The sequence below is a fragment of the Zootoca vivipara genome, chromosome 8, assembly GCF_963506605.1.
Source record: "Zootoca vivipara chromosome 8, rZooViv1.1, whole genome shotgun sequence".
Classification (NCBI taxonomy): domain Eukaryota; kingdom Metazoa; phylum Chordata; class Lepidosauria; order Squamata; family Lacertidae; genus Zootoca; species Zootoca vivipara.
In genome coordinates, this window is record NC_083283.1 from 10,692,651 (window position 1) to 10,716,931 (window position 24,281).

The following is a 24,281-nucleotide window of genomic DNA, read 5'->3' on the forward strand; positions in this document are numbered from 1 at the left end:
CTGAAAATAAAATAAAATAATTCCTTCCAGCAGCACCTTAGAGACCAACTAAGTTTGTCATTGGGATGAGCTTTCATGTGCAATGCATGCACACTTCTTCAGATACACTGAAACAGAAGTCACCAGACAATTATATATAGTGAGAGGGTGGGGAGAGGTATTGCTCAGAAGGGTGGTGGGAATGGGTGATTGGCTGATAGGTGTGGTGAACCTGTTGATGTCTGTTAACGCCTGCAATTGGTCTTACAGGGAAAAGCAAGGGGTGAGATGGCTAAAAATAGCTTTGTCATATATAATGAGATAAGAATCCAATGTCTCTATTCAGATCAGGTCTCTCCATGGTTGTAAGTTTGGTAATAAGTTGCAATTCAGCAACTTCTCTTTCCAGTCTATTTCTGAAATTCTTTTGTAATAAGCCACCTACTTATAGAATGTCCAGCTACTTATAGAATGTATAGAATGTCCTGGGAGATTGAAGTGTTCTCTTACTGGTTTCTCTGTCTTGTGATTCCTGATGTCAGATTTATGTCCATTTATCCTTTGGCATAGGGTTTGGCCTATTTGTCCAATACAGAGAGCTGAAGGGCACTGTTGGCATTTGATTGTATACACAATGATGAGCAATTAAATAGTCCTGAGATGGTGTGTTTGATGTTGTTGGGGCCAGTAATGGTGTTGTCCAGGTGTATGTGAAAATAGACAGCCAGAGTTGGGGGGGACGAACTGCAGATTCACGAGTGCTGGAAGCTGAAACCAATTCCGATCCCAATCTCCTTTCCAAAGTATTTCGTCTTCACCGGCATCCTGGCAATGGTGACCTGCGCTGTGTTCCTGCGTCTCAATTCCGTCCTCAAGCTCGCGGTGCTGCTTATTATGATTGCCATCTACTGCTTCCTGACAGAGACCATTTATGCTTCGCTGTTCCTGCGATACGATGACATCAATCATAATGGAGAGTAAGTGTTTAACGCAGCTTTAAATGCCTGCATTTAAAGGGATGCGGGTGGCACTGTGGTCTAAGCCACTGAGCCTATGGCTTGCCGATCAGAAGGTCGGCGGTTCGAATCCCCGCGACGGGGTGAGCTCCCGTTGCTCGGCCCCTGCTCCTGCCAACCTAGCAGTTCGAAAGCATGTCAAAGTGCAAGTAGATAAATAGGTACTGCTGTGGTGGGAAGGTAAACGGCGTTTCCGTGCGCTGCTCTGGTTCGACAGAAGCGGCTTAGTCATGCTGGCCACATGACCCGGAAGCTGTCTGAGAACAAATGCTGGCTCTCTCGGCCTATAGAGCGAGATGAGCGCACAACCCCAGAGTCGTCTGCGACTGGACCTAATGGTCAGGGGTACATTTACCTTTTAAATGTGTACAGCCGGAATCTTTGATGACATTGAAGAAACCTTCTTCCCTCCATAACGCACCAGAGCCCAGGCTTTGAATGCAGAATGTCCCGAGTTCAATCCCTGGCATGTCCAGTTAGGGCTGGAAAAGCTGCAGAGCTGCTGCCTGTCCGTGTAGACAGTACTAAGCTAGATGGACCAATGGGATGACTTGGTTTAAGGTGGTTTCCTGTGTTTCAGTATACGGTACAGTTTGGGCAGCGTACTTGGCAATAGATCCAAGAACAGGCCTTTGTACCTTGCCGTGAGTTTGGCTCCCAACTATTGAAAGCGGAAATGGGGGGGGGGGTCTGCAACAACTTTGGGGAACAACATGCAAGTCATGCGTGGGAATATTTACACTTTTCAGTGAATTTCAATCAGGAGTTGAGCCTCCTGGCTTGAGAACCATAAAATTTGTTTTGCTGTGGATCAAAGCTCCATGTAAATGGATGGTGTTAGTAAGTAAGTTGGACTAGATTTACTCCCCACGTCAAAAATTTAATAAAATAAATAGAAGTTTGGGGCCTTAGGGGGGGGGGAATTTTCTTCTTTCTGAGATGTCTCTTTTTCATGATGCATGATTCATTTATATTTTGGTCCACGACTATACATTCCTTAGATTTTTTTTTACTTTTCCCATTGTCATGACTTTGCACTAGTTTCTACATTCAACTTTTTCTGGAGGAAACTACTGCAGACGATCAAGGTGGGGAGCCCTCACTTTGACTGCTTCCCTTGCCCCAAACTTCCTGCTATTGGAAATCTAGCATGCCAGGGAGAAGGGCTCAGCTTGGCTTTCTCCCTGGCAAGATAGCTTTCTACACTCAGCGATTTTGTCTACTAGGGACTTATCAAGTCTGGAAGTCCCTCTTCCTCCCCTCCGACCGTCTCCAGCACTCATGAACATATTGTGCTGACTGCTGCTGTCCAGGGGAAGGGGAGGGGGGAGAGCTTTGCCATTTCTGCTGGGAGTATAAACAGATCCTTACACAACATCCTTTCATTTCTTCAAATAACAAAAGTAAAAATAGCCTTGAGAAATAGAGAATCTTGCCCGAGTCATCTCATATCTAGACAAGATAATTCCTTAGTGGTGCTGGGAATATCTCATCAGCTGGAAAAACGGATTCATCAGAAATGAAAGAGGGTGTCCTTATTATGGATCCACAAATAGGAAAAAGCAATACCACGGTTGGTTTGAGGTGTCAATCTTTTACTCCTATTACTGTCAAAAAAAAAAATGCAGCTCTCTTGTCAATTGCTGGCTAGGCTGTCACACGGAAGTGAGGATGGGGTTCAGGCATCAGGCGTGAATGTCTGAGAGAAGCCAAAGCTGTATTTTTCTCCCTCTCTCACTTTTCTGAACGCAGAAAAGTGAGCGCAGAAGGAGAAATGGCCTTAATTATGTAGCAGGCAGTTTCGTGCCTTGCTTTTCCCGAAATAATCACAAGCAGAAGGGAACCCAGTTCTTACTGGGAAGCCAATTTGTAGAAAGGCGAGGCTTACCTGTCCGCTCCCCACCCCCCTGCAATCCTCACTCCCCTGCCCCTCCCACAGCTAGGAGCCTCACAAACACAGCCTCATGAGGAATTGAAGACTACAAAACCCATGATGGAGTGCAGCTCTCAGTGAAATGCTCATGTACAAGAATTGTAGAGTACTGCATGGAACTGCCTGGGGCCTTTAATACTGATAGGATACAGTACTTGATGCCAATCACTTAGAGGTTTTGAGGATTAAATGGCATAATGGCACCAGTGAGCTACTGAAGGTAATGGGGCCCTTTATATGTCCAGCTGTCCTTTGTCACCAACAAATTGTCGCTGTTTTTTTATGTTGAATATATGTGATATGGTAATTTATGGACCTCATAGGTATCTTAAGCCATTTGCCCATGTTGCCATGCAGAATGTAGGCACCCTATATATAGAAATGAACAAACCAGTGATATTTTAGGGAGCAGGCTAGCAGGCGGGGCCCATTACTTACATCACAGGAGCCTACACAACACAAAACACTGTTGCTGTATGTAGGTTTTATTTTATTTGTTTTTTATCTTATATTTTGGAAATGTACCTCCAGTTTTTCCCCTTTAATTTTCTTGGGGGACCCCCAAGAGAATGGGGCCCTAAGCTATAGCTTGTTTAGCTTATACTTAAATCCAGCACTGTGCAGGAATCTCTGTTCTAGCCACAGTGGGGGGATGAAGAGATCAGCCTCCCCTCCCAGCACACTGCCTTCCCAGTAAGAACTGGGCTCCCCTGCGTTTGTCATTATTGGTTTGGTGTTGTTGTTGTTTTGTTTTATTATGCATTTTGTGTTCTCATTTTGTATTTTTATATTGTGGACTGCCCTGTGTTCTTCGAATGAAGGGTGGGATACGAATCTAATAACTAATAATAGCAATAATGCAAGCTATGTAGCTTCACGCTATGCAGTTAAGCAGACAGTTGGTTTGGTCCTGGCAACCTTAGCTCAAGAGAGATGCTTTCACTGTGATAAAGGCTAACCTTTTTCCTGCACATGGACCCTGCAAGGTGAGTCTTTTATTTTATTTCTTTGTATTTGAACCTTTTGCGATTCCTACTCTTTCTTTCTTTTTCCCCCCACCTTTTTTCTAGCACAGACTTTTTGGGGACAAAGGAAGCCTCCTTGCTCCTCATGGCCATGTTTCTGCTTGCGGTATTTTACCACGGCCAACAGGTAAGGCAAAGGGTTATTATTTATTTCACATTCTCCCCCAAAGTGGAAAATATCCACAGTGGCTCCTTAGCAATTACCTTTCGACTAATGACTGCCATTTGGAGCGAATAATGAAATATCAAATGGGAAAATTTTATGACCTTCAATAATTGGATGTCTAATTAACCTTAAAGAAAGACTGATTAGGGAGAAAAAGTATCCTTCTCTATGCAGTTTTGTTCTCTCTATCTATCTATCTCTTTCTATATATACCATATATGATATCTAGGTTCTCAGTTCTCCAACTGTCTTTCCCAAAATTGCAACACATTCCAAATTAATCAAAACCCAAAGCAGAGGTGGATGTAAATAGCCTGTATTGTGAGACACAATTTGGGGGGATTGTCTGTGCCCCAGATGTTGAGTTCAACAGAGACAGGGAAATTTATCCCAATGGTGTCTGTGATTGCATCAGTTTGTTAAGGCAGGGGTGGCCGCTGTGGTACCCACAACAAACACACGCACTGCCTCCTTGGTCATGAAGTTGTGATGGCGGTTGCATTAATCTCCCTTGAAAAGTGTGTAGAGGTGAAGGAGGAAGTTAGAAGACTGACACTCTTTCCCACTTCCTGTTTCAGATCTATGTGCTTGCCAAGACTCAGATGAATTCTGTGTGCTTTCTCTCTCCCTATTTTCCCTTGGAAGGGCTGATCTTGGAGCACTTAGTAAAAAATCCAGCACTTAGTCAAAAATCCAAATGTGCCCAGGAGCCTAAAAGAATTAGCAGCCCCTGTGCTAATGGATAGTGACCATTCCCTCTTGTGGGAAAGGATTAAGCACTATGCTTAAGGACAATTTGGAAGATAGTCTTCTTGATACTTTCCCCTCTGGCTGTTTTTTTCTGTTCAAAATCACACGCATGATTTTGTTGTTGTTGTTGAGCTGAAGTATGACAGCCCTATGTAAAGCAGCTGGGGGGGGGGGGCTCCTAGATCATCATGCCAAGTCCAGATATTGTTGGACTGCAAGACCCATCAGCCCCAGCCATGGTCAAGGATGATGAGAGTTGTAGTCCAACAACATCTGGAAGGCATCAAGTTGAAGAGGACTGCACTACGCAATCACCTATCTGGGCATTTTTCAGTCTCAAGACTGCTCTGAGCTTCAGTTGCTGAGCTGTCCCATGTGCCTGCAAACCATTCTGTGATCCAGAAAGTGTTCTCTGGGAAGGTGAAGGTTAGCAAATGCTTGGGACAGCAAGAGCAGAATCACATCCATAATCCAATAATCCACAGTGCCGTAGGGTTTCCACCTGTCCTGTATAACAGGATTGTCCTGTATTTCAACATAAAATGCCACGCCCTGTATTGATACAGTTTTGTCCTGTATTTCAGGTCTTCTCTCTCTCTCCCTCCCTCTCTCCCTCTCTCTGCCAAGTTAGGGATCCTCTCCAAATCCATGTGTTTGAAAGGTGTGTGAAAGGTCATATATTTAAGCTGTGGGCAGGGCAGTCTCAAGCAGGTCGCGCGCCCTGGTGCTGAGGGGCGGAGATTGCTCCGGCGCCCCCGCCCTCGTAGGACGCAGCATGGTTTCCGCGCGGCGTCCAGCCTACCAGCCCGGCGCCCTGGCGCACCGCACCATTGGGGGTCTACCTAGAGCCGGCCCAGGCTCTGGGTAGCCAAGCACAGAGAGATTTACAAACTCATGTGGTGCGACAAATTCCAGAGTGACCATTCAGTTAGGCTACAGTAGATTGTAATGGATTGCTTTGAAGTCACGTCAGCACCAGATTTTTTTTTTGGGGGGGGGATGTCTCCCAGGCAACCCACCCTGTCCTGTATTTTGCTAGAATAAAGTTCTAGCAAACCCTGCACCAATGGGGATTAACAGCAAACAAGCACCAGATACTTCCCGTTCTTGAGCTGTAGTCCACCAGCAATTCTTTATGAAGAGTCCGCTTCTCTGCTCCTTTTCGTTCAAGGCCCGATCCTAACGCTAAGCAGGCATGCCTTTTAACTTAATTTGTCTTGGGGAAACCTGAAATAACCAAGACTGTTTGCTCCTAATAAGGTTTCTCCTAGATACATATCTCATATCGTCGATATGTCTGGAGGATGAGTTCTGCTAAGCCCCAAATTTGAAATAACAATAATAATAAAAAGAGTTCCATTAGCCATCTTTGGCATTAGTATAAATCATATGCTTTTGGAGCAGAGACTTGACGCAACATAAAAGCAATGATTTCTGGAGCTGAATACAATATGCCCTTACAATAATTTCATTGCGCTCTGGCTTTCAGAGTTACGTTAAAATAGCATTAAAAGAAAAAAAGAGCCCATCAATCTGCTCTGAGTATTTGTTCCATGAAAAAAAAAAGCAAACCTGCTGACTGCTGACTATGGAACTTGCTGGATTGGGGGGTTGGAGCCGGAAATCGGGGATGAAAGGTTAGATTGGGAATAGTTATAGTTTTAAAAGTGAATTGATTTTGAAAAAGGTGAAAATATGGAGGCTTATAGAGGGGGTAAAAATTAGGCACGGGAAGAAAAAATGGGAGTTTGATTTTTCAGTGATTTGGATATTAGGTGAAAATGATAATAGCCAATTTAAAAGTAGTATGAGGTATAAAGGTAATTATTTCATAGAATAAGAAACTGTTGAAGAGGATAAAAAAGGGATGAAAACCGGGGAAGGGGGGAGGTTGGGGAAGCCCACAAAATATGGTTTATCAATTATGAATGGAAAAAAGATTATTTTTGTTTTGTTTTGTTTTTTCTTTTTTGTCCTTTTTTCTTCTTTCTCTTTTTCTTTCTTCTTTCCTCATTCTTTTTTGGTATGAGAATAGATGGTTGGATGGATGACTTCCTGCGTACTGCCCTGGTTTCCTGGAGCTCTCTGGTGGCAAGGGGGGGCTTTGGGGGCAGGGGAGGGGGAGGAGGACAGAAATCCAATCATAAAATGGACCATCTCTGACTGTTCACCTGCGTGGGATACTTCTGTGGCAGGGGAGGACCCATGGAGGGGGGTGGAAAGAAGGTGGAAAAGGTGTTCATGTATGTACCGTCTTTTGTAATTTGTAAAATCAATAAAAATTATGTTTTAAAAAAAAAAGCAAACCAAGTACTGTAAACTTCAGTTTAAACATGGGCAGAGCACGTGTATTTTCTCTTTTCTTTTTTTAAAAGTTATCTTTATTGCATTTTTTTAAAAAAAATACATAGAAAGCATGATTTTAACATTACATCCAAATATCCAAAAATAAAAATTACAGAAAAAGAAAAAATATAGAAAAAGAAAAGGGGGGGGGATGAAAAATAATTTAAAAATGTAAAAGACTTAGTGCAGTACACAAAATTGTTCAAAGGGTACAGACAATAGTTTGAATATTCTATAAGCCAGGTTCTCAGAAAGAAATACATCTGTAATCCTTCTTTCCTTTCTTTCTTTACAGTCACTTTCTTTCAGTCACTGGCTGAGAGCCAGTGTGGTATAGTGGTTAAGAGCGGTGGACTCGTAATCTGGTGAACCGGGTTCGCTTCCCCGCTCCTCCACATGCAGCTGCTGGGTGACCTTGGGCTAGTCACACTTCTTGGAAGTCTCTCAGCCTCACTCACCTAACAGAGTGTTTGTTGTGGGGGTGGAAGGGAAAGTAGAATGTTAGCCACTTTGAGACTCCTTCGGGAAGTGATAAAGCGGGATATCAAATCCAAACTCTTCTTAATGATTGATGTTCTAATGTATTTTTAACCTCTGTTGGAAGCTGCCCAGAGTAGCTGGGGAAACCCAGCCAGATGGGCGGGGTACAAATAAATTGTTGTTGTTGTTGTTGTTGTTGTTGTTGTTGTTGTTGTTGTTGTTGTTGTTATATAGCATATATTCAACACAAAAACTGACAATTTGTTGTTGACAAAGGACAGCTGGACATATAAAGCGTCCTATTACCTTCAGTGGGACCCAGGTGGCGCTGTGGGTTAAACCACTGAGCCTAGGGCTTGCTGATCAGAAGGTCGGCGGTTCAAATCCCTGTGACAGGGTGAGCTCCCGTTGCTTGGTCCCAGCTCCTGCCAACCTAGCAGTTCGAAAGCACGTCAAAATGCAAGTAGATAAATAGGAACCGCTACAGCGGGAAGGTAAACGGCGTTTCCATGTGCTGCTCTGGTTTGCCAGAAGCGGCTTTGTCATGCTGGCCACATGACCTGGAAGCTATACGCCGGCTCCCTCGGCCAATAATGCGAGATGAGCGCGCAACCCCAGAATCGGTCACGACTGGACCTAATGGTCAGGGGTCCCTTTACCTTTACCTTTATTACCTTCAGTAGCTTAGGGCCTCATCAAACCTAAATCCGACCCTGTCTGTAGTTAAAAGTAGAAGTCTGCAAATGTGTCCTCTTATTTGCTCTTCAAAATATGGCAACCCTATCTAACCCACTTCACAGGGCTGTTGTGAGGATGAAATGGGGAAAGGAAGGCCCATCCCTGTGACACTGGTGTCTGACTCACTGTGCCTGACATACGTGCATTGGCTCACGTAATCCAAACCCTAAGTGACTTAACATTTAATTCATTTTCCCTTCCTCTCCTCACCTCTACAGCTTGAATACACAGCCAGGTTGGACTTCCTGTGGCGTGGCCAAGCCAAAGAAGAAATCAACGAGATGAAGGAGTTAAGAGAGCACAACGAAAACATGCTGCGAAATATCCTTCCGAGCCACGTTGCCCGTCACTTCTTGGAAAAGGACCGAGATAATGAAGTATGTAATATTTTGGCTGTGGTTTCACCTAAAAATGGCCAGTATTTTAAAAAAAGGGTGTGTGTGGGACTTCTCTTGTACAGTTGGGTTTTCTCTTGCAATTGCCTTCACAGCTGGGAAAGTTCCTGCTGCTGAAGAGACAAGCTGCTGAAAAGGCTTGCCTCTTCAGCAAAATGGGGAAGTGATGGGAAGAAAACAGCATGCAAAGCTCTGGCTTAACACACAGTTCTCTTCAGGGCATGGATGTGTGTCTGGGGCCCAGCAAAGAGTTCTGAAACCTTATTCATAATAAGATGAAAGGAGGTCCCAAATGTGGGAATTTTGGAAGATTCTCCCCCTAAAATGAGTGAAATGAACCAGGGTGGTATAGTGGTTAGGGTATTGGACTACGACCTGGGAGACTGCAAATTGAGGGACACACGCAAGGCAAAAATGTTAGCCAGGTGACACAAGAGCATTCAACCCATAGTTTGTTTTGAACTATGGTTTAATGCGACTTGGGGACCAGGCCATTGTTATGCTAAGCTACATCTGTTCTCGCTCTGCAGAGAGCACTCTCTGCATAGTTTGCCATTTATGCCTGTTATTTTCAGACTCTGTCTCTGATCTCTCAACATAATAATCCCTTTCCTCTCTCTCGGCCTCTTTCATTATCATGCCTGCTGAAGATTTGTGAATCAGCTAACTGGCTCATTCGTGCTTTAATGCTCATCTACGTAATATGTGAGCTTCACTGCTCTCCGGGAAAGGGGAATGGAAGAGTGAACACTTTTTCATGCATTATTTCAAGCCATTATTATTATTATTATTATTATTATTATTATTATTATTATTATTATTATTATTATACCCCACCCATCTGGCTGGGTTTCCCCAGCCACTCTGGGCAGCTTCCAACAAAATATTAAAAAATACTTTAAATCTAGTAGTTCCCAGACTCAATACACACACACACATACTGTGGACCACTTGAAAATTGCCAAGGTTCTGAACTGACCACTTAATGGTTTTTCTGCCTATTGAGTAATGTGCTGTGCTAGATGCTATATGATTGCTAGCTGTACTTTTGAAAACATGCCACAGACCACTTGAATGAAGCTTGCAAACCACCAATGCTCCATTGACCACAGTTTGGGAACCCTTGTCCGGAGCCATAGAGCTTTCTTTATGAATGATACTTGGCCAAAACCAGCAAAATGAGCCATTGGCATTAGACCACTTAGCTTAGAGGCATGTGTTTAGTATGGCTCTGTTTGACAATGTCATGCAATATGTCATGCAATATGTATGTAAAATTCTTGTTTTGTTTTGTTTATTTATGATTTTCAATTATATACATTTCAATAATTTTACATTCATTTTAACATCTCAAATCTTGACTTCCCTCCCTCTCTTTCTGCGGTTCCTTAAATTTCTTTTTAGTATCTTCTGCATATCCAAATTAACTTAATTTGCTCATTTATTCATCTACTTTAAATATACACTCTTCTAAAACTGCAGGTTATTGCAATAAACCCTGCCAATGTTCTTATCTGTTTACAGTTTGTTTGTAAATATTATTTCCATTCTTTTATTAAAAGTTTGTTATCTTACTTTTCCGGTAAGTTTCGCCATTTCTGCATATTCCATGAGTTTTTGTATCCATTCTTCTTTTGCTGGGGCTTCTCCTTTCTTTCCATTTTCCATTTCCTTCTTGCTGCTGTAGTCGCATACATGAAAAAGTTTCTAAACAGCTTGGGTAGTTCTGTCCCTATAATTCCCAAAAGGAATATTACAAGAATTTTAAAGTATTATAGCTAAACATTCTGGCATGTTGCAGCAATAAAATGGCTAGAATATTTTCAAAGCTGAGGAGGGTCCAGTATCATTTCAAATCGGATGGGGGACCGCATGTTGAGCTTCCTGTATTGCAGGGGGTTGGACTAGATGACCACTGGGGTTCTTTCCAACTCTACAATTCTGTGTTCATGTGATTCTGCCATTACCAGTTGCTCTGATTAAAAAGTGATGCTGTTTCCAAGGTGTTATCATAGAGCTTTGAGGGTGAGATGCTCTGAAGGGCTTCATTCACAGAAGCAAAGCAATGCTGGTTCTATCCTCTATCAGGGGTCAGCAAACTTTTTCAGCAGTAGGCCAGTTCACTGTCCCTCAGACCTTGTGGGGTGGGGACTATATTTTGAGGGGGGGGGAGAGAACGAATTCCTATGCCCCACAAATAACCCAGAGATGCTTTTTAAATAAAAGCACACATTCTACTCATGTAAAAACACGCTGATTACCGGACCGTCCACGGACTGGATATAGAAGGTGATGGGGCCGCATCCGGCCCCCGGGCCTTAGTTTGCTTACCCATGACATTGAGGTCATGCAATGTTAATGTGTTGATCATATACATCTAGAAGTTCTCCCTTTTTGCTAGCATTCTTGGTTCTGTTGGCAATTCTGCATAGCAATTATTGATAAGTACGTATGAAGGTACATTGTACAGCCGTTGTATGAATTGTTTCATAAGCATTACTGTGCTGACGGCGTGGCTGAGATCCCTGCAGCCACATAAGGAGGTGATGGGCACTAACAATTTTGCACATCAAATCGTTTCCCTGCCACTGCGAGGCAAGTGGTCCGCACATGCAGGCTCTTGCTTGTATCAAGTGGCCTTGCTGTGACTTCTAAATAAATTAAACACATATTACGTACATTAAACCTTGCAACCCTTTCCTGGGAGCCAAAGCCAGTTGCCAGAGGCCAGCCCTGCACCCTAGGGGCTAGATCTAAACAGCCATAAGAAACGTTCTGAACACGCTCTGCAAAAAAAAGAAAGAAGAAGCTCGCAATTGAAAATATCGTCGAGTTGTGATTTCAGCTCACAGCGCCATCTGGTGTCACAGTGTTACAACGCGTTTATAACGCTGTATTTTGACTAATGTGGCTGAGTCCTTCATCTACCATTGTATATCATAAAATCATAGAGTTGGAAGGAGCCCCAAGGGACATTGAGTCCAACCCCCTGCAATGCAGGAATTCCAACTAAAGCATCCGGATGTCAAGGAAATAAACAACTATCTGACTTTTAGAAGACATCTGAAGGCAGCCCAGTTTAGGGGAGTTTAAAATGTTTGTTTTATTGTGTCTTTAATATTCTGTTGGGAGCTGCTCAGAGTGGCTGGGAAAACCCAGCCAGATGGGCAGGGTATAAATGAATTGTTTTATTATTATTATTATTATTATTATTATTATTATTATTATTATTGATATCCCTCGAGGGTTAATTGATGAGCAAGTACCAAACACCTATCCTTCCTCTTGCTCACAAGATGCACAGAACTCTATGGCAATGTTAACTGCAGGCAATGAAACTCCCCACCTCCCCCTTCAGTCTGCTACCTACAATATGTCACTTAGATGCATTTTTCTCCTCTCTGTCCTTTTGCTCTTTGGCTATCCCTAGGAACTGTATTCTCAGTCCTACGATGCTGTCGGCGTCATGTTTGCTTCCATCCCGGGCTTTGCCGACTTCTATTCCCAGACTGAAATGAACAACCAGGGAGTGGAATGTCTGCGTCTGCTGAACGAAATCATTGCAGACTTCGATGAGGTAATTTCTCAGCCCTGGGTTTTGGGGTGTGTGTGCGTGTGTGCGCAGTGGAATGAAATTTAAGAAAACAGGCAGTCAGGGTCGGGAGGCCTGGCATTTGCACCAGCTCAATCATTACATTAGTTTAACCTCCATGCAGTGATTTCTGCTGCTTTTATTTCAATCTATATGGTAATGTGCTGAGGGGTTTTTTGGGAGGAAGGGGTTGATCATGAGTTCTCGGGCAATGATTGGCTGAGCTGCCCCAGTGGCACAGAAGGCAGGTAACAGATTTCCTTACACCAATTGGCTCAGCTGCTCTCCTCCGAAAGGACTCTCGATGCCATTGGCTCAATTGCATGCGTCCTACGTAACAGACAGAAGGGCAGAGGAAAGAAAAAGTCAGGGGCTTTGGAAAAAAGGTAGCAGCCCAAGAAAGCAGAAAAGCAAGGGAAGTTGGGATATTTGGGGAGGGAAGGTTGGAAAAGAAGCCTTAAGGGAAGGATGCGTGAGAAAGAAAAAATGTGCAGAGCAGGAGACCAAAGTGGAGGAAGGCAGAACGCCATGGTAGAGTGCTTTTGCGCATGCGCACGCCATGGTAGAGTGCTTCTACGCATGCACGTGCGGCAAAATACTTCCAGGTTTGCCGCTTTCGCAACCTGAACTTTACATTACCCGAGGGCAACATAGCACCAAACACAACTGCTTATTCTGGTAACAATGAGGCAAAGGAGATGACTCTTGGCAAACCAAGGGCCGCATTCCCTTCCTGGCAACTCTGCAGGGGCCACGGATCAGTAGTGGACAAGGATAGAAGTGGGCAGAGCAACAAATATAAATTTCACCCTGCGAATTGGCTCGTTTCCATACATGCCGCTCTCTGCCCTCCATCCAGTCTAATAAGAGGCATCAGAAGAGCTCAAGGGCAGAAGCAGGGCAGGGAGCGATGTGGCCTAGGGAGAGGCTATGTGGGCTGGGGCCCTCCCAGGGGCCAGATAGAGAGACCTAAGGGGCCGCATTTGCTTCCCAGGCCTCAGGCTCCTCATTTCTGCAATACGTCTTCCATGTACTTGAAACGACATGGGTGTCCAGCGCTGGCATATGGCAGTGCTTCTCAAAATACAGTTTGTGCCTCAGAGTCATAGAATCATAGAGTTGGAAGAGACCACAAGGGCCATCCAGTCCAACCCCCTGCCAAGCAGGAAACACCATCAAAGCATTCTTGACATATGGCTGTCAAGCCTCTGCTTAAAGACCTCCAAAGAAGGAGACTCCACCACACTTCTTGGCAGCAAATTCCACTGTCGAACAGCTCTTACTGTTACATCTCTGCTAGGTGTAAAATAAAAAAATTCCTTCAGTAGCACCTTAAAGACCAACTAAGTTTTTATTTTGGTATGAGCCTTCGTGTGCATGCACACTTCTTCAGATACACTGAAATCTCTGTTTGGTCTTACATCTCTGCTAGGTCTCTGTTGTTGCATTTCACCAACTTTTGTTGCATTTTTGAGTTTCTCTCTCATTGGGGTCCCCCTCATGGATTCTGGGCTGCTGTGTGTCTTAGTTAAAGGTAAAGGTAAAGGGGCCCCTGACCATCAGGTCCAGTCGTGTCCGACTCTGGGGTTGCGGCACTCATCTCGCTCTATAGGCCAAGGGAGCCGGCGTTTGTCCACAGACAGCTTCCAGGTCATGTGGCCAGCATGACAAAGCTGCTTCTGGCGAACCAGAGCAGCGCACGGAAACGCCGTTTACCTTCCCGCCTATTTATCTACTTGCACTTTGATGTGCTTTCAAACTGCTAGGTTGGCAGGAGCTGGGACCGAACAACGGGAGCTCACCCCGTTGCAGGGATTCGAACCACCGACCTTCTGATCAGAAAGCCCTAGACTCTGTAGTTTAACCCACAGCGCCACCTGGGTCCCATGTGTCTTAGTTACATGTGTACAAATGTCAGGAAGTGCAGATCACAGGACGCATCAAGAGACAAGCATGCCAGCTACTTGAAAGTGCAATTACTCGAGAAAACCAGCAAGCCACTTCAGACAGCAGAGATGGGGTGGTTGTTCCAGCTTGTCTCTTCACACTCTGCAGCCTCTACCTGGGCATCCTTGCCAACTTGCCATTTCAAGTTGACGGGAATAATGATCCCTGAAGCTCTGACTCTTCCCCCCCCCTTCATTTCAAGGTGACATTTTGAGCAATTGTACAAATCTGTATAGATCGACAAGCCGAGGGCATGACAGAGGTAGCCTTTAAGACGGGAACGTTCAATAGCTTGTGTTGTAATGCAGCTCAGAGACATTTCAAAGAGGTGTTCAGCTTTTTCAAACACTGCCGGCAATCCTCTCCCGCTGTGTCTATCGATATAAAAACTCAATTTCATGCCCAAGTTCCTATCCAGCTATTGGTGTATTTATTAATGTCTTTGTTTTTTGCGCTGCAGCTGGAGCAAAACAGCACGCTTTAGAAATGAAGCACCATATCCAACAATATCAGTAATTATATTAAATAATCATGAAATGCCTTTTACATGTGCTTTAAGGAGAAATGAGAACATGTAACAAAAACAGCTAAAATGTTGTTGTTTTTAAAACAGTGCAAAGAACAACTGGAGAGAGTGTTCATTTTGCATTGTTTTAAAACCTAAGGCAAAAACAACTTCAATTGTTTCAAGAGGGGGTAGAAGCGAAGGCCTCCCCTCATATCTCATTGGGGAGGCTGTGCCACAGAACAGGGACAGTCACGCTGAAGGACCTACTCTGAGTTACTGTGATATTTTGGGGGACTTCAAGGAGAAAATCTCTTGCAAAATGCAGCTGCCTGCTGGATATTTAAGGAGTAGGGTGGCTTCTCAAGTTACCTGGTCCTGATCTGGCCTTTATTCCATTTGAGCACATAACATAGCTGCCAAGTTCTCCCTTTTTTTAAGGGAAATTCCCTTATGCTGAATAGGCTTCCTCGTGAGAAAAGGGAAAACTTGGCAGCTATGGCACTTAAGCGCTACACTGGCTGGGGATTTTCCCATGGCGCTAAGAAAGTCAGAAAGCGTCAGTCACATCGAGGAACTTAACCTTCTATTCTTGCACTGACCGCTTAATTTATAAAGGATCCAATTAGGGGCGACTCCCGACATCATTAGGTATATATAATGATTAGTTTGGGAACCAAGAGGAAGTGATACAGTCCTTTGCCAGTTTTTAATCTGCTTTTGATTTGGAGACACGGTTGATTGACATCCACCAGAAGCCTCTTTCAGCAGGCTTAAATGAAGGAAAGTTGCTGAGACACTTCAATTAAGCGCAGCAGCTGTGACCTCGCTCAGTGAATGAAGTGCCTGGCCTTATGCTCCTGAGCCAATAAGAACATAAGGATAGCATGGCGGGGGCAGGGGTCCATCTAAGCCAGCATCCTGTTCTCACAGCAGCCGACCACATGCCTACAGGGAACCAGCAAGCAGGACACAAGCACAAGCACACACACACACACACACACACACACACACACACACACGTCCTGCGGTTTCCAGCAACATATATCCAGAACCATTGGCTGCTTCCAAAACAAATGGGAGACGGTTGTTGCACCCAGGTCCTACAGGTGAATTTCCCATAGATACCTGGCTGGCAACTGTGAGATAAGGATGCTCAACTAAATGGGACTTTGGCCTGATCCTGCTGGGCTTATGTTTCTTAAGAATCAAACAGTGTGATTCCTCCCTCTCCCTCTCTTCGCACCCTCTCCCTCAAACTCACACCCAGTCATCACCAGTTTTGCTCTCGAGTTTATTCCATTTGATCTCGATTGCTCCATTTCCTCCTCTCTCCCGCAGTGCAGGTAATAGCAACATTGATATTGTCATGAAATGCTTTAAGTTCCTGTCCCCCCCGCCCCGCCCCAGTTACAGGGATCATTTCTCTCTCCTTTCGATCCTGCAAAGATTTGTGTGCAGGGAGTGTGAAATCAAACTGCTTTACATGGCATCTATTACCCTGGTGCAAAAGTGCAGATTATGGTCATTGCAACATTTATTATTATTATTATTATTATTATTATTATTATTATTATTATTATTAAAGCCTCATTTGCAGGGCATGTCAAGTTTCCAGGCAGTCTGTAGATTTGTGCAGTTCTGCAAAACACACTTTAAGAAGCATTCTGGGCACGGCTGCAGTGACCTTGAGTGCAGACAGGACTGCAGTGTCATGCCAACAGAAGATTTTGAAGCACAGCTTGGATTTACAGAGTGTGTGGCAAACAGCGTGCCATCTAGTCATCAATTGCTGTTGGGTGCAGAGATGATGAACTGATCGAGAGAGTCATAAAAATGCAATCTTTCACTTCATGCAAAATCAGAGTGTTGCGTTGCGTTTTTCCCAGACATGGGAAGTGGCATATGGGAAGCTTGAATCCCTACAGAAACCCCTCTGCTAGCACAACTGGTCGGTGGGAGAGGTTTTTCATTACAGTGGGGAAAGGAATATTTTTGAGCTAGTGGGGGCAGTGACTACAACCTGGTGTTGCTCATGTCAGGAAACAGTCGGTAGGGTATGCTGGTTTGTGCAAAAACAGGTTTGTTTTTGGTCATTTTGTTTTATGCTATATTTGTGTTATTATGCTTGGGTTGCATGGTGCCAATTTCATAGTTGGATGCCCAGAGAACTCTGGTTATGGGGTCAGGATATGAATGCTCTATGCAAATAGCAGAGAGTTCCAACCTCCTCGATCTGCCAGGGAAAGGTAAAGGTAAAGGGGCCCCTGACCATCAGGTCCAGTCGTGTCCGACTCTGGGGTTGCGGCGCTCATCTCGCTCTATAGGCCGAGGGAGCCAGCGTTTGTCCGCAGACAGCTTCCGGGTCATGTGGCCAGCATGACAAAGCTGCTTCTGGCAAACCAGAGCAGCGCACGGAAACACCATTTACCTTCCCGCCAGAGCGGTCCCTATTTATCTACTTGCACTTTGATGTGCTTTCGAACTGCTAGGTGGGCAGGAGCTGGGACCGAACAATGGGAGCTCACCCCGTTGCAGGGATTCGAACCGCCGACCTTCTGATCAGCAAGCCCTAGACTCTGTGGTTTAACCCACAGCGCCACCTGGGTCCCCCTCTGCCAGGGAAGGAAGGCCAATTCAGTTTCTCCTGTAGTGCAGGTGTGTGCAAATGCACAAACATTAACACAAAATGCCAACATCTTCATTCTGTCCAATCCGCAACCACATAAATGCATATCCAAATAATCACATACTGGTGCAAACGTGTTGAGTTGCAGCATATTATTCCATCCAAGGAATTAAACATTCTTAAATGTTTCCTAACAGTTATGCTTTTTAAAAAAAACACAGGTCTTTAGCCCTTCTGCAAAGTGCCACTGAATTGACACCTTCCAAATCACAAGTGATGAAAAATAAAAATGAAAATGAAAAATAAAAATTTGGGAGCTGTGCATCCAATAAACGTGATTCAAAGAACTCTCTTCTTTGTTAGTTGCTAGGTGAAGAAAGGTTTCAAGATATTGAAAAAATCAAAACCATTGGCAGCACCTACATGGCCGTGTCCGGGTTATCACCTGAAAAACAGGTAAGGAGTTTTCTGTTGCCTAGCAAAGACAGCTTGTATTTTCTAATGCATTTGTCATAGTCTAAAGTACAGGACATTGGAGTGGATTTAAATATACAGTATGCAGTTTGGCGCCACTACCAAGAAGGCCCTCTGCCTGGTTCCCTGTAACCTCACATCTCGCAGTGAGGGAACCACCAGAAGGCCCTCAGAACTGGACCTCAGTGTCCAGGCTGAATGATGGGGGTGGAGATGCTCCTTCAGGTATACAGGACCGAGGCCATTTAGGGCTTTAAGGGTCAGCACCAACACTTTGAATTGTGCTCAGAAACATACTGGGAGCCAATGCAGGTCATCTCAGGACCGGTGTTATACAGTGGTACCTCGGTTTAAGTACACAATTGGTTCCGGAAGTCTGTACTTAATCTGAAGCGTACTTAACCTGAAGCGAACTTTTCCATTGAAAGTAATGAAAAGTGGATTAATCCGTTCCAGACGGGTCCACGGAGTACTCAACCTGAAGCATACTTAACCCAAGGTATGAGTGTAATTGGTTCTGGAAGTCCGTACTTAACCTGAAGTGTACTTATCCTGAAGCGGACTTTCCCACTGAAAGTAATGGAAAGTAGATTAATCCGTTCCAGACGCTCCGTGGAGTACTTAACCTGAAGCGTACTTATCCTGAAGGGAACTTTCCCATTGAAAGTAATGGAAAGTGGATTAATCTGTTCCAGACGGGTCCGCGGAGTACTTAAACTGAAAGTACTCCAACCGAAGCGTTGGAGTTACTTAAACCAAGGTGTTACTGTATGCCTGACTCGTGCAATGGATTTTCTGCTTTTTCATTCCCTCCCCAGCAATGCGAAGATAAATGGGGGCACTTGTGTGCCCTAGCAGATTTCTCCATAGCGCTGAACGAAAGCATCCAAGAGATCAACAAGCATTCGTTCAACAACTTTGAACTCCGCATTGGTACGTATGGGCTGAGCCCTTTAACATTAGTCACCCGAATGTAGAGTTTCAGGTGCACCTAAAGCTCCCAGGTGAGTGGGCTTCACATCAGTAGAAAGGACAGCACTGCATGTGGGCTTCTCTTTGAAGGCATGAGGCTGATTCTTCCCTGGAGTAAATGAGAAAGCCTTTGCAAGCATCTCTACATTGAAGCCATGTGCAATATGTAATCCTGGGAGCTGCCACCCCTCTGTCTCAGGAGACACTGGAGGAGTGCACCTTTGGGTGTGAAGTCAAACTGTTGGAAGGCTGCAGCGCCTGGGGGCAGATGAAGGCGTCCAGTTCTGCTGGTGTAGATGCACCATAGCGTTACTTCTCTCTACGCCCCACCCCCAGGGGTCAATGCACAACTTGTCTGTTTCTAATCACTCTGGTCATCTGCAAGGGATTCCCACATGGTGGTGTTGATGCTGCCAGCCTTCATGTCATGTTTGCTGATGGCTTTGTAGCACAGAGTTAGTCTGTCAACGGGCCTGGTGCCTAAAGCCAGGTAGAGGTAAAGGTCAATGACCCCTGGCCTCCAGTCGACTATGGGGTGTGGTGCTCATCTCGATTTTCAGGCCAAGGGAGATGCCGTTTGTCCATAGACAGCTTTCTAGGTCGTGTGGCCAGCATGACTAAACCGCTACTGCTGTAACCGGACACTGTGACGAGTGCCAGAGTGCATGGAAATGACCAGAAAGCATGTCATTGGGGATCCTGCCATCTTCCATTCAATATAATGATATTCAGTATAATGATATCACTCTTTGGTATATAAACAGCTTGATTACAGGTCTGCCGCATGTGATTAAGGTTACATTACTGCGGGCATTCTTTCTGAGCCATTAAAAATTGTAGATCTGTGATGGAGAAATTGGATCTGGCCAGCAAGCCCAAACTTTGTTTCTACACCATTCCAATGGACCTAGGTGTTTTTTTTAGTTGTGTTTTTTTTTCAATGCCATCAGGTGACCCATTTTGGCCCACACCATTTGAAATAACTGTGTAGATGCAGGCACAGCTCGATGGTGCCTGCAAACATCATTTCAACTCAACTACCTCTTTACCTGCTTGTGTCAGGCTTCAGGGAATCTGATCCATCCTCCCCCTATGGCAAGCTGCAAGGGATAAGTAGGCAGGAAAAGCTCTTACCAAGTCTTTTATTCAATATTCACAGAGAGGGGCTTAGGAATGCTGCCTCTTGGAGTAATGGCTTTGCTCCAAGTAATCTCCACCACCCCCTTCCCTCCCCCCACAGTGGCTGCTTATGGCCATTTGTCTCTTAGCTCTTTGCTCTCCTACTTTCACTGCTCACTGGGTTCTGGGAGGAGGGTCTGGAATGCATTCTAGTGATAATGCTTCAGCTAGCTGCTCTGCTTCTCCCCCCTCCTCTTTGCCCATTATTTCCCAGCTTTGCCCCTCTTCTATATCTGAGCCATGACTGTCTCCAGACCACTGTTGTAAATCTATACTGCCTTCCTCTTCTCTGGAAGGTTCAGGGGGAGGGGGAGGTGGTCTCCACCATTCCTCCTCAGTCCAGTCCCTGGCAGCTTGACACCTGATGTCACATATTACATCAGGCGTAGGGCAGATAGGTGTGGCTTAGTCAAAATGAAACTCATTGGCCCAATGGGTTGGCCTGGCAGGCTGAAGACTCTCCACTGCCCTTTTGGGTGGTACAACATGGGCCTCTTTAATTTTTGTTCTGGTTCCAAAGTAATTTACCGTACTGAGGTTAAGAGGCACAGCCGCAGCCCGACCCCCCACACACACATAAAACATTTTCAAAATCTTGAATAAAAAACAGCTGAAAGCATTCAAAAGTTTATTAAAATCAAGAGCAGCTAAAACACACAAAACTTCTACATGTCTAAGGTAAACAAAAATGTTTCAAGCAGGCACTGAAAAAAGTACAGCAAAGGCACTTGCCTCATGTCGACAGAGCATTGCTGCTGCCACACTAAAAGGTTGATTTCTTACAAGTGTGAAATGAGAAAGGCATACCTCGGAAGTCAAACAGAATCTGTTCCAGAAGTCTGTTTGACTTCCAAAATGTTCGGAAACCAAAGCACAGTGTCACGGTCCGGTCGGCGGGCGGTTGAAGCCCTGGCTGAGGACGTCAGGATCAGAGGCAAGATGGTGGTGTAGAAGCAGGAACAGGTGCAGGGTTGAGGGTCCAGCAGCAGGTAGTCGCAGGGTCAAGGAGCAAGGCAGAGGCGAAGGTCTGAGAGTCAAGGAGCAAGGCGTCGGCAAGGCAAAGGTCCAAGGAGCAAGAGGCCAGATGCAACCAGGCAGGGATACCGTTGCTGTGGCAAAGAGCTGAAGGGAAATGCTGAGCTTTTATCCCTCCCAGCTCCTGCCACCAGGTGCAGTGAGATATCAAGTGGTCTCACCTGATTGGCCACTCCTTGCCTCTCCAGCACAAGCTGAGGCCTCACCTGAGTGGCCACTCCCTGCTTCTCCAGCACAAGCTGAGGCAGGCCCCAGTCCTGCAAAGCACTACAGGCCCCAGAGCCTGACTCCTGCCCATACTCCTGACACACAGCTTCTGATTGGCTGCAGGAAGCTTCTGCAGCCAGTCAGAAGCCGCAAAAGCCCCGTCGGACGTTCGGGTTCCAAAGAACATTTGCAAACCGAAACAGTCACTTTGTTTCGTTTGGGAGCCAAAACCTCCGACTCGCAAGGTGTTCAGGATCCAAGGTACGACTGTATTATGAGGCAGTTCTGCAGACAGAAATAGTTGAGCAGGCAGGGATGGGTTAAGTCCATCCTGCAGGTAAGCAAGGCTAAGCTATGAAGGGGAATGTGATCATTGGGGTGAAAATACTGGACTCCAGCCATGTTAGATCCAAAAACAGTCATTCTTTGCTGTTTGTGCTGCAGCAGACTAACATGGCTATTCTTCTAGCCTGATCTTTTCTCTTTTCCCCTTCCTAAGGGATCAGCCATGGCTCTGTTGTCGCGGGCGTCATTGGTGCTAAGAAACCCCAGTACGATATCTGGGGCAAAACAGTCAACCTAGCAAGCCGAATGGACAGCACCGGCATTAGCGGCAGAATGCAGGTACCCGAGGAAACGTATCTCATCCTCAAAGACCGGGGGTTTGCCTTCGACTACCGGGGGGAGATCTACGTCAAGGGCATCAGCGAGCAAGAAGGGAAGATCAAGACCTATTTTCTTCTGGGAAGAGTACAGCCAAACCCTTTGATCTTGCAACCAAGAAAACTGACGGGGCAGTATTCCTTGGCTGCCGTCGTGTTGGGGCTCGTGCAGTCCCTCAACAGGCAGAAGCAGAAGCAGATCTTGAACGAGAACAACAATTCCGGGATCATCAAAGGACACTACAACCGAAGGACTTTGCTCACTTCCGGAGGATCGGAATCCGCGGCCCAAGCGGAGGGGGCCGACAAGACTGAACTGCCATGAGCCTGCATCTTTTCTTCGTCGTCCTCTTCATTTTTTAATTTCTTTTTCTATATGGGAAAAAATAAATATATAAATAAAAATATGGTTTAATTTTTTTTAAGATCGGGGCTGCTTTGTTTGCTTTTTAAAGTCTACTTACTTTTAGACACAGGCATGCATTGAGACGCACACAAACCTTCCACTCTCTTTCACCATGTTTTTTTCACGTGCAAAGATGAGGCAGGTTGAACCGGCTACAAGGTGGCTATGTTCCACCTTGCACTGTTGGAGGCAGGGTGCCTCTGAAGGCCAGCCACTGGGAAACACAGGTGAGGAGGGTGCTCTTGTGGTCAAGTCCTTCTTTGAGGTTTCCCCATAGACATCTGGTCGGCCACTGTGAGAACAGGATGTTGGACTAAATAAGTGACTGGCCTGATCCAGTGGGACTCTTTTTATGTTCTTGGGCTGCTTACCAAGAAAGGTGAGTTGGTAGGAGGTAAGCCGACTGGTCAGCAATAAATCACACTGAGGGAAGTTAGCTCTTTATTAGAGAAACATAGTCGGCTCAGGAGTGCCAGGCCTAATGAGCACAGCAACTCTCCTTGGTAGGTCTTGCCCCTATGTTGTGAATACTGAAGGTCCCCACCTTCTCACAACTGCCTAAATCTACTTCTCCCCCAGGTCCTTTCCAAGAAATCTGAGACTACACCGGCATGGCTGCCTTTGCTCCTCCTCCTTCATGCCTCTCTTGGTTCTGGGAGACCAGAGGGAAGGAGAGCTTGTCACGTCAGGAGGAAGAGACACCTTGGATTGAGCTTGACTCATCTCTTCCTCTTGGCCTCCCTACTCTCCTGCTTCTGTTTGTGGGCTTCTCTCTGCCACAGATTCTCCCTGTTCACTAAACCCTGTCACTGCTTCAGCTTCCAACACCACCCCCCTCCCAGGCTTCTTTCTCCCTCTGACCACTCATCACCATCCCACCACCAATCCCTGGGCTCTGAGCCTTCTTCCCTTGGGGGCTCCTAAGTGGGGTTTAGGGACGTGGGTGGCGCTGTGGTCTAAACCACTGAGCCTCTTGGGCTTGCCAATCAGAAGATCAGCGGTTCGAATCCCCGCGACAGAGTGAGCTCCCGTTGCTCTGTCCCAGCTCCTGCCAACCTAGCAGTTCGAAAGCACACCAGTGCAAGTAGATAAATAGGTACCATCATCATCATCATTTTTTATTTGTATGCTGCCTTTCCACAGTTAAAACAATGCTCAAGGCGGCTTACAATATGAAAAGATTTACATGATGACAAACATAGCAAAGTAGTCAAAAATAAATAAAGCACATTAAAAACTACATAACCAAACTAAACAATTTCCACATAAAAATAAAGATGTTGTTTAGTTGTTTAGTCGTGTCCGACTCTTCGTGACCCCATGGACCATAGCACGCCAGGCACTCCTGTCTTCCCCTGCCTCCCGCAGTTTGGTCAAACTCATGTTGGTAGCTTCGAGAACACTGTCCAACCATCTTGTCCTCTGTCGTCCCCTTCTCCTTGTGCCCTCCATCTTTCCCAACATCATGGTCTTTTCCAAGGATTCTTCTCTTCTCATCTCATGAGGTGGCCAAAGTATTGGAGCCTCAGCTTCAGGATCTGTGAGCACTCAGGGCTGATTTCCTTAAAAATAAAGATACAAAAAGTTAATAGCAGTAATATCAGTAACAACAGCAAAAACTCCCAACAACCCCCCCCCCCCCAAAAATACCCCAGTCCTTGCTGGGCAGGAGCCACAGCCGCAGGTACCGCTGTGGTGGGAAGGTAAACTGTGTTTCCGTACACCGTGTCCCATTGCACCAGAAGCGGTTTTCATGCAGGCCACATGACCTGGAAAGCTGTCTGTGGACAAACGCCAGCTCACTTGGCCTGAAAGCAAGATGAGCACCTGAACCCCAGAGTCACC

At 45.5% G+C, this 24,281-nt stretch overlaps 1 protein-coding gene across 2 annotated transcripts in view; it reads left to right on the forward strand.

The window, feature by feature from the left end:
- Positions 1-22,444, forward strand: part of ADCY8 (adenylate cyclase 8) — a 107,510-nt gene extending 85,066 nt beyond the window's left edge. For both annotated transcript variants that reach the window (XM_060277611.1, XM_060277612.1), the window contains 7 exons: positions 784-956; positions 3,999-4,080; positions 8,652-8,810; positions 12,259-12,405; positions 17,865-17,957; positions 18,794-18,908; positions 21,868-22,444. In XM_060277611.1, coding sequence (XP_060133594.1) covers positions 784-956; positions 3,999-4,080; positions 8,652-8,810; positions 12,259-12,405; positions 17,865-17,957; positions 18,794-18,908; positions 21,868-22,355 — 1,257 coding nt within the window. In that variant the 3' untranslated portion in view covers positions 22,356-22,444. The remainder of the gene's footprint in view (positions 1-783; positions 957-3,998; positions 4,081-8,651; positions 8,811-12,258; positions 12,406-17,864; positions 17,958-18,793; positions 18,909-21,867) is intronic.
- The last annotated feature ends 1,837 nt before the right edge of the window (positions 22,445-24,281 follow it).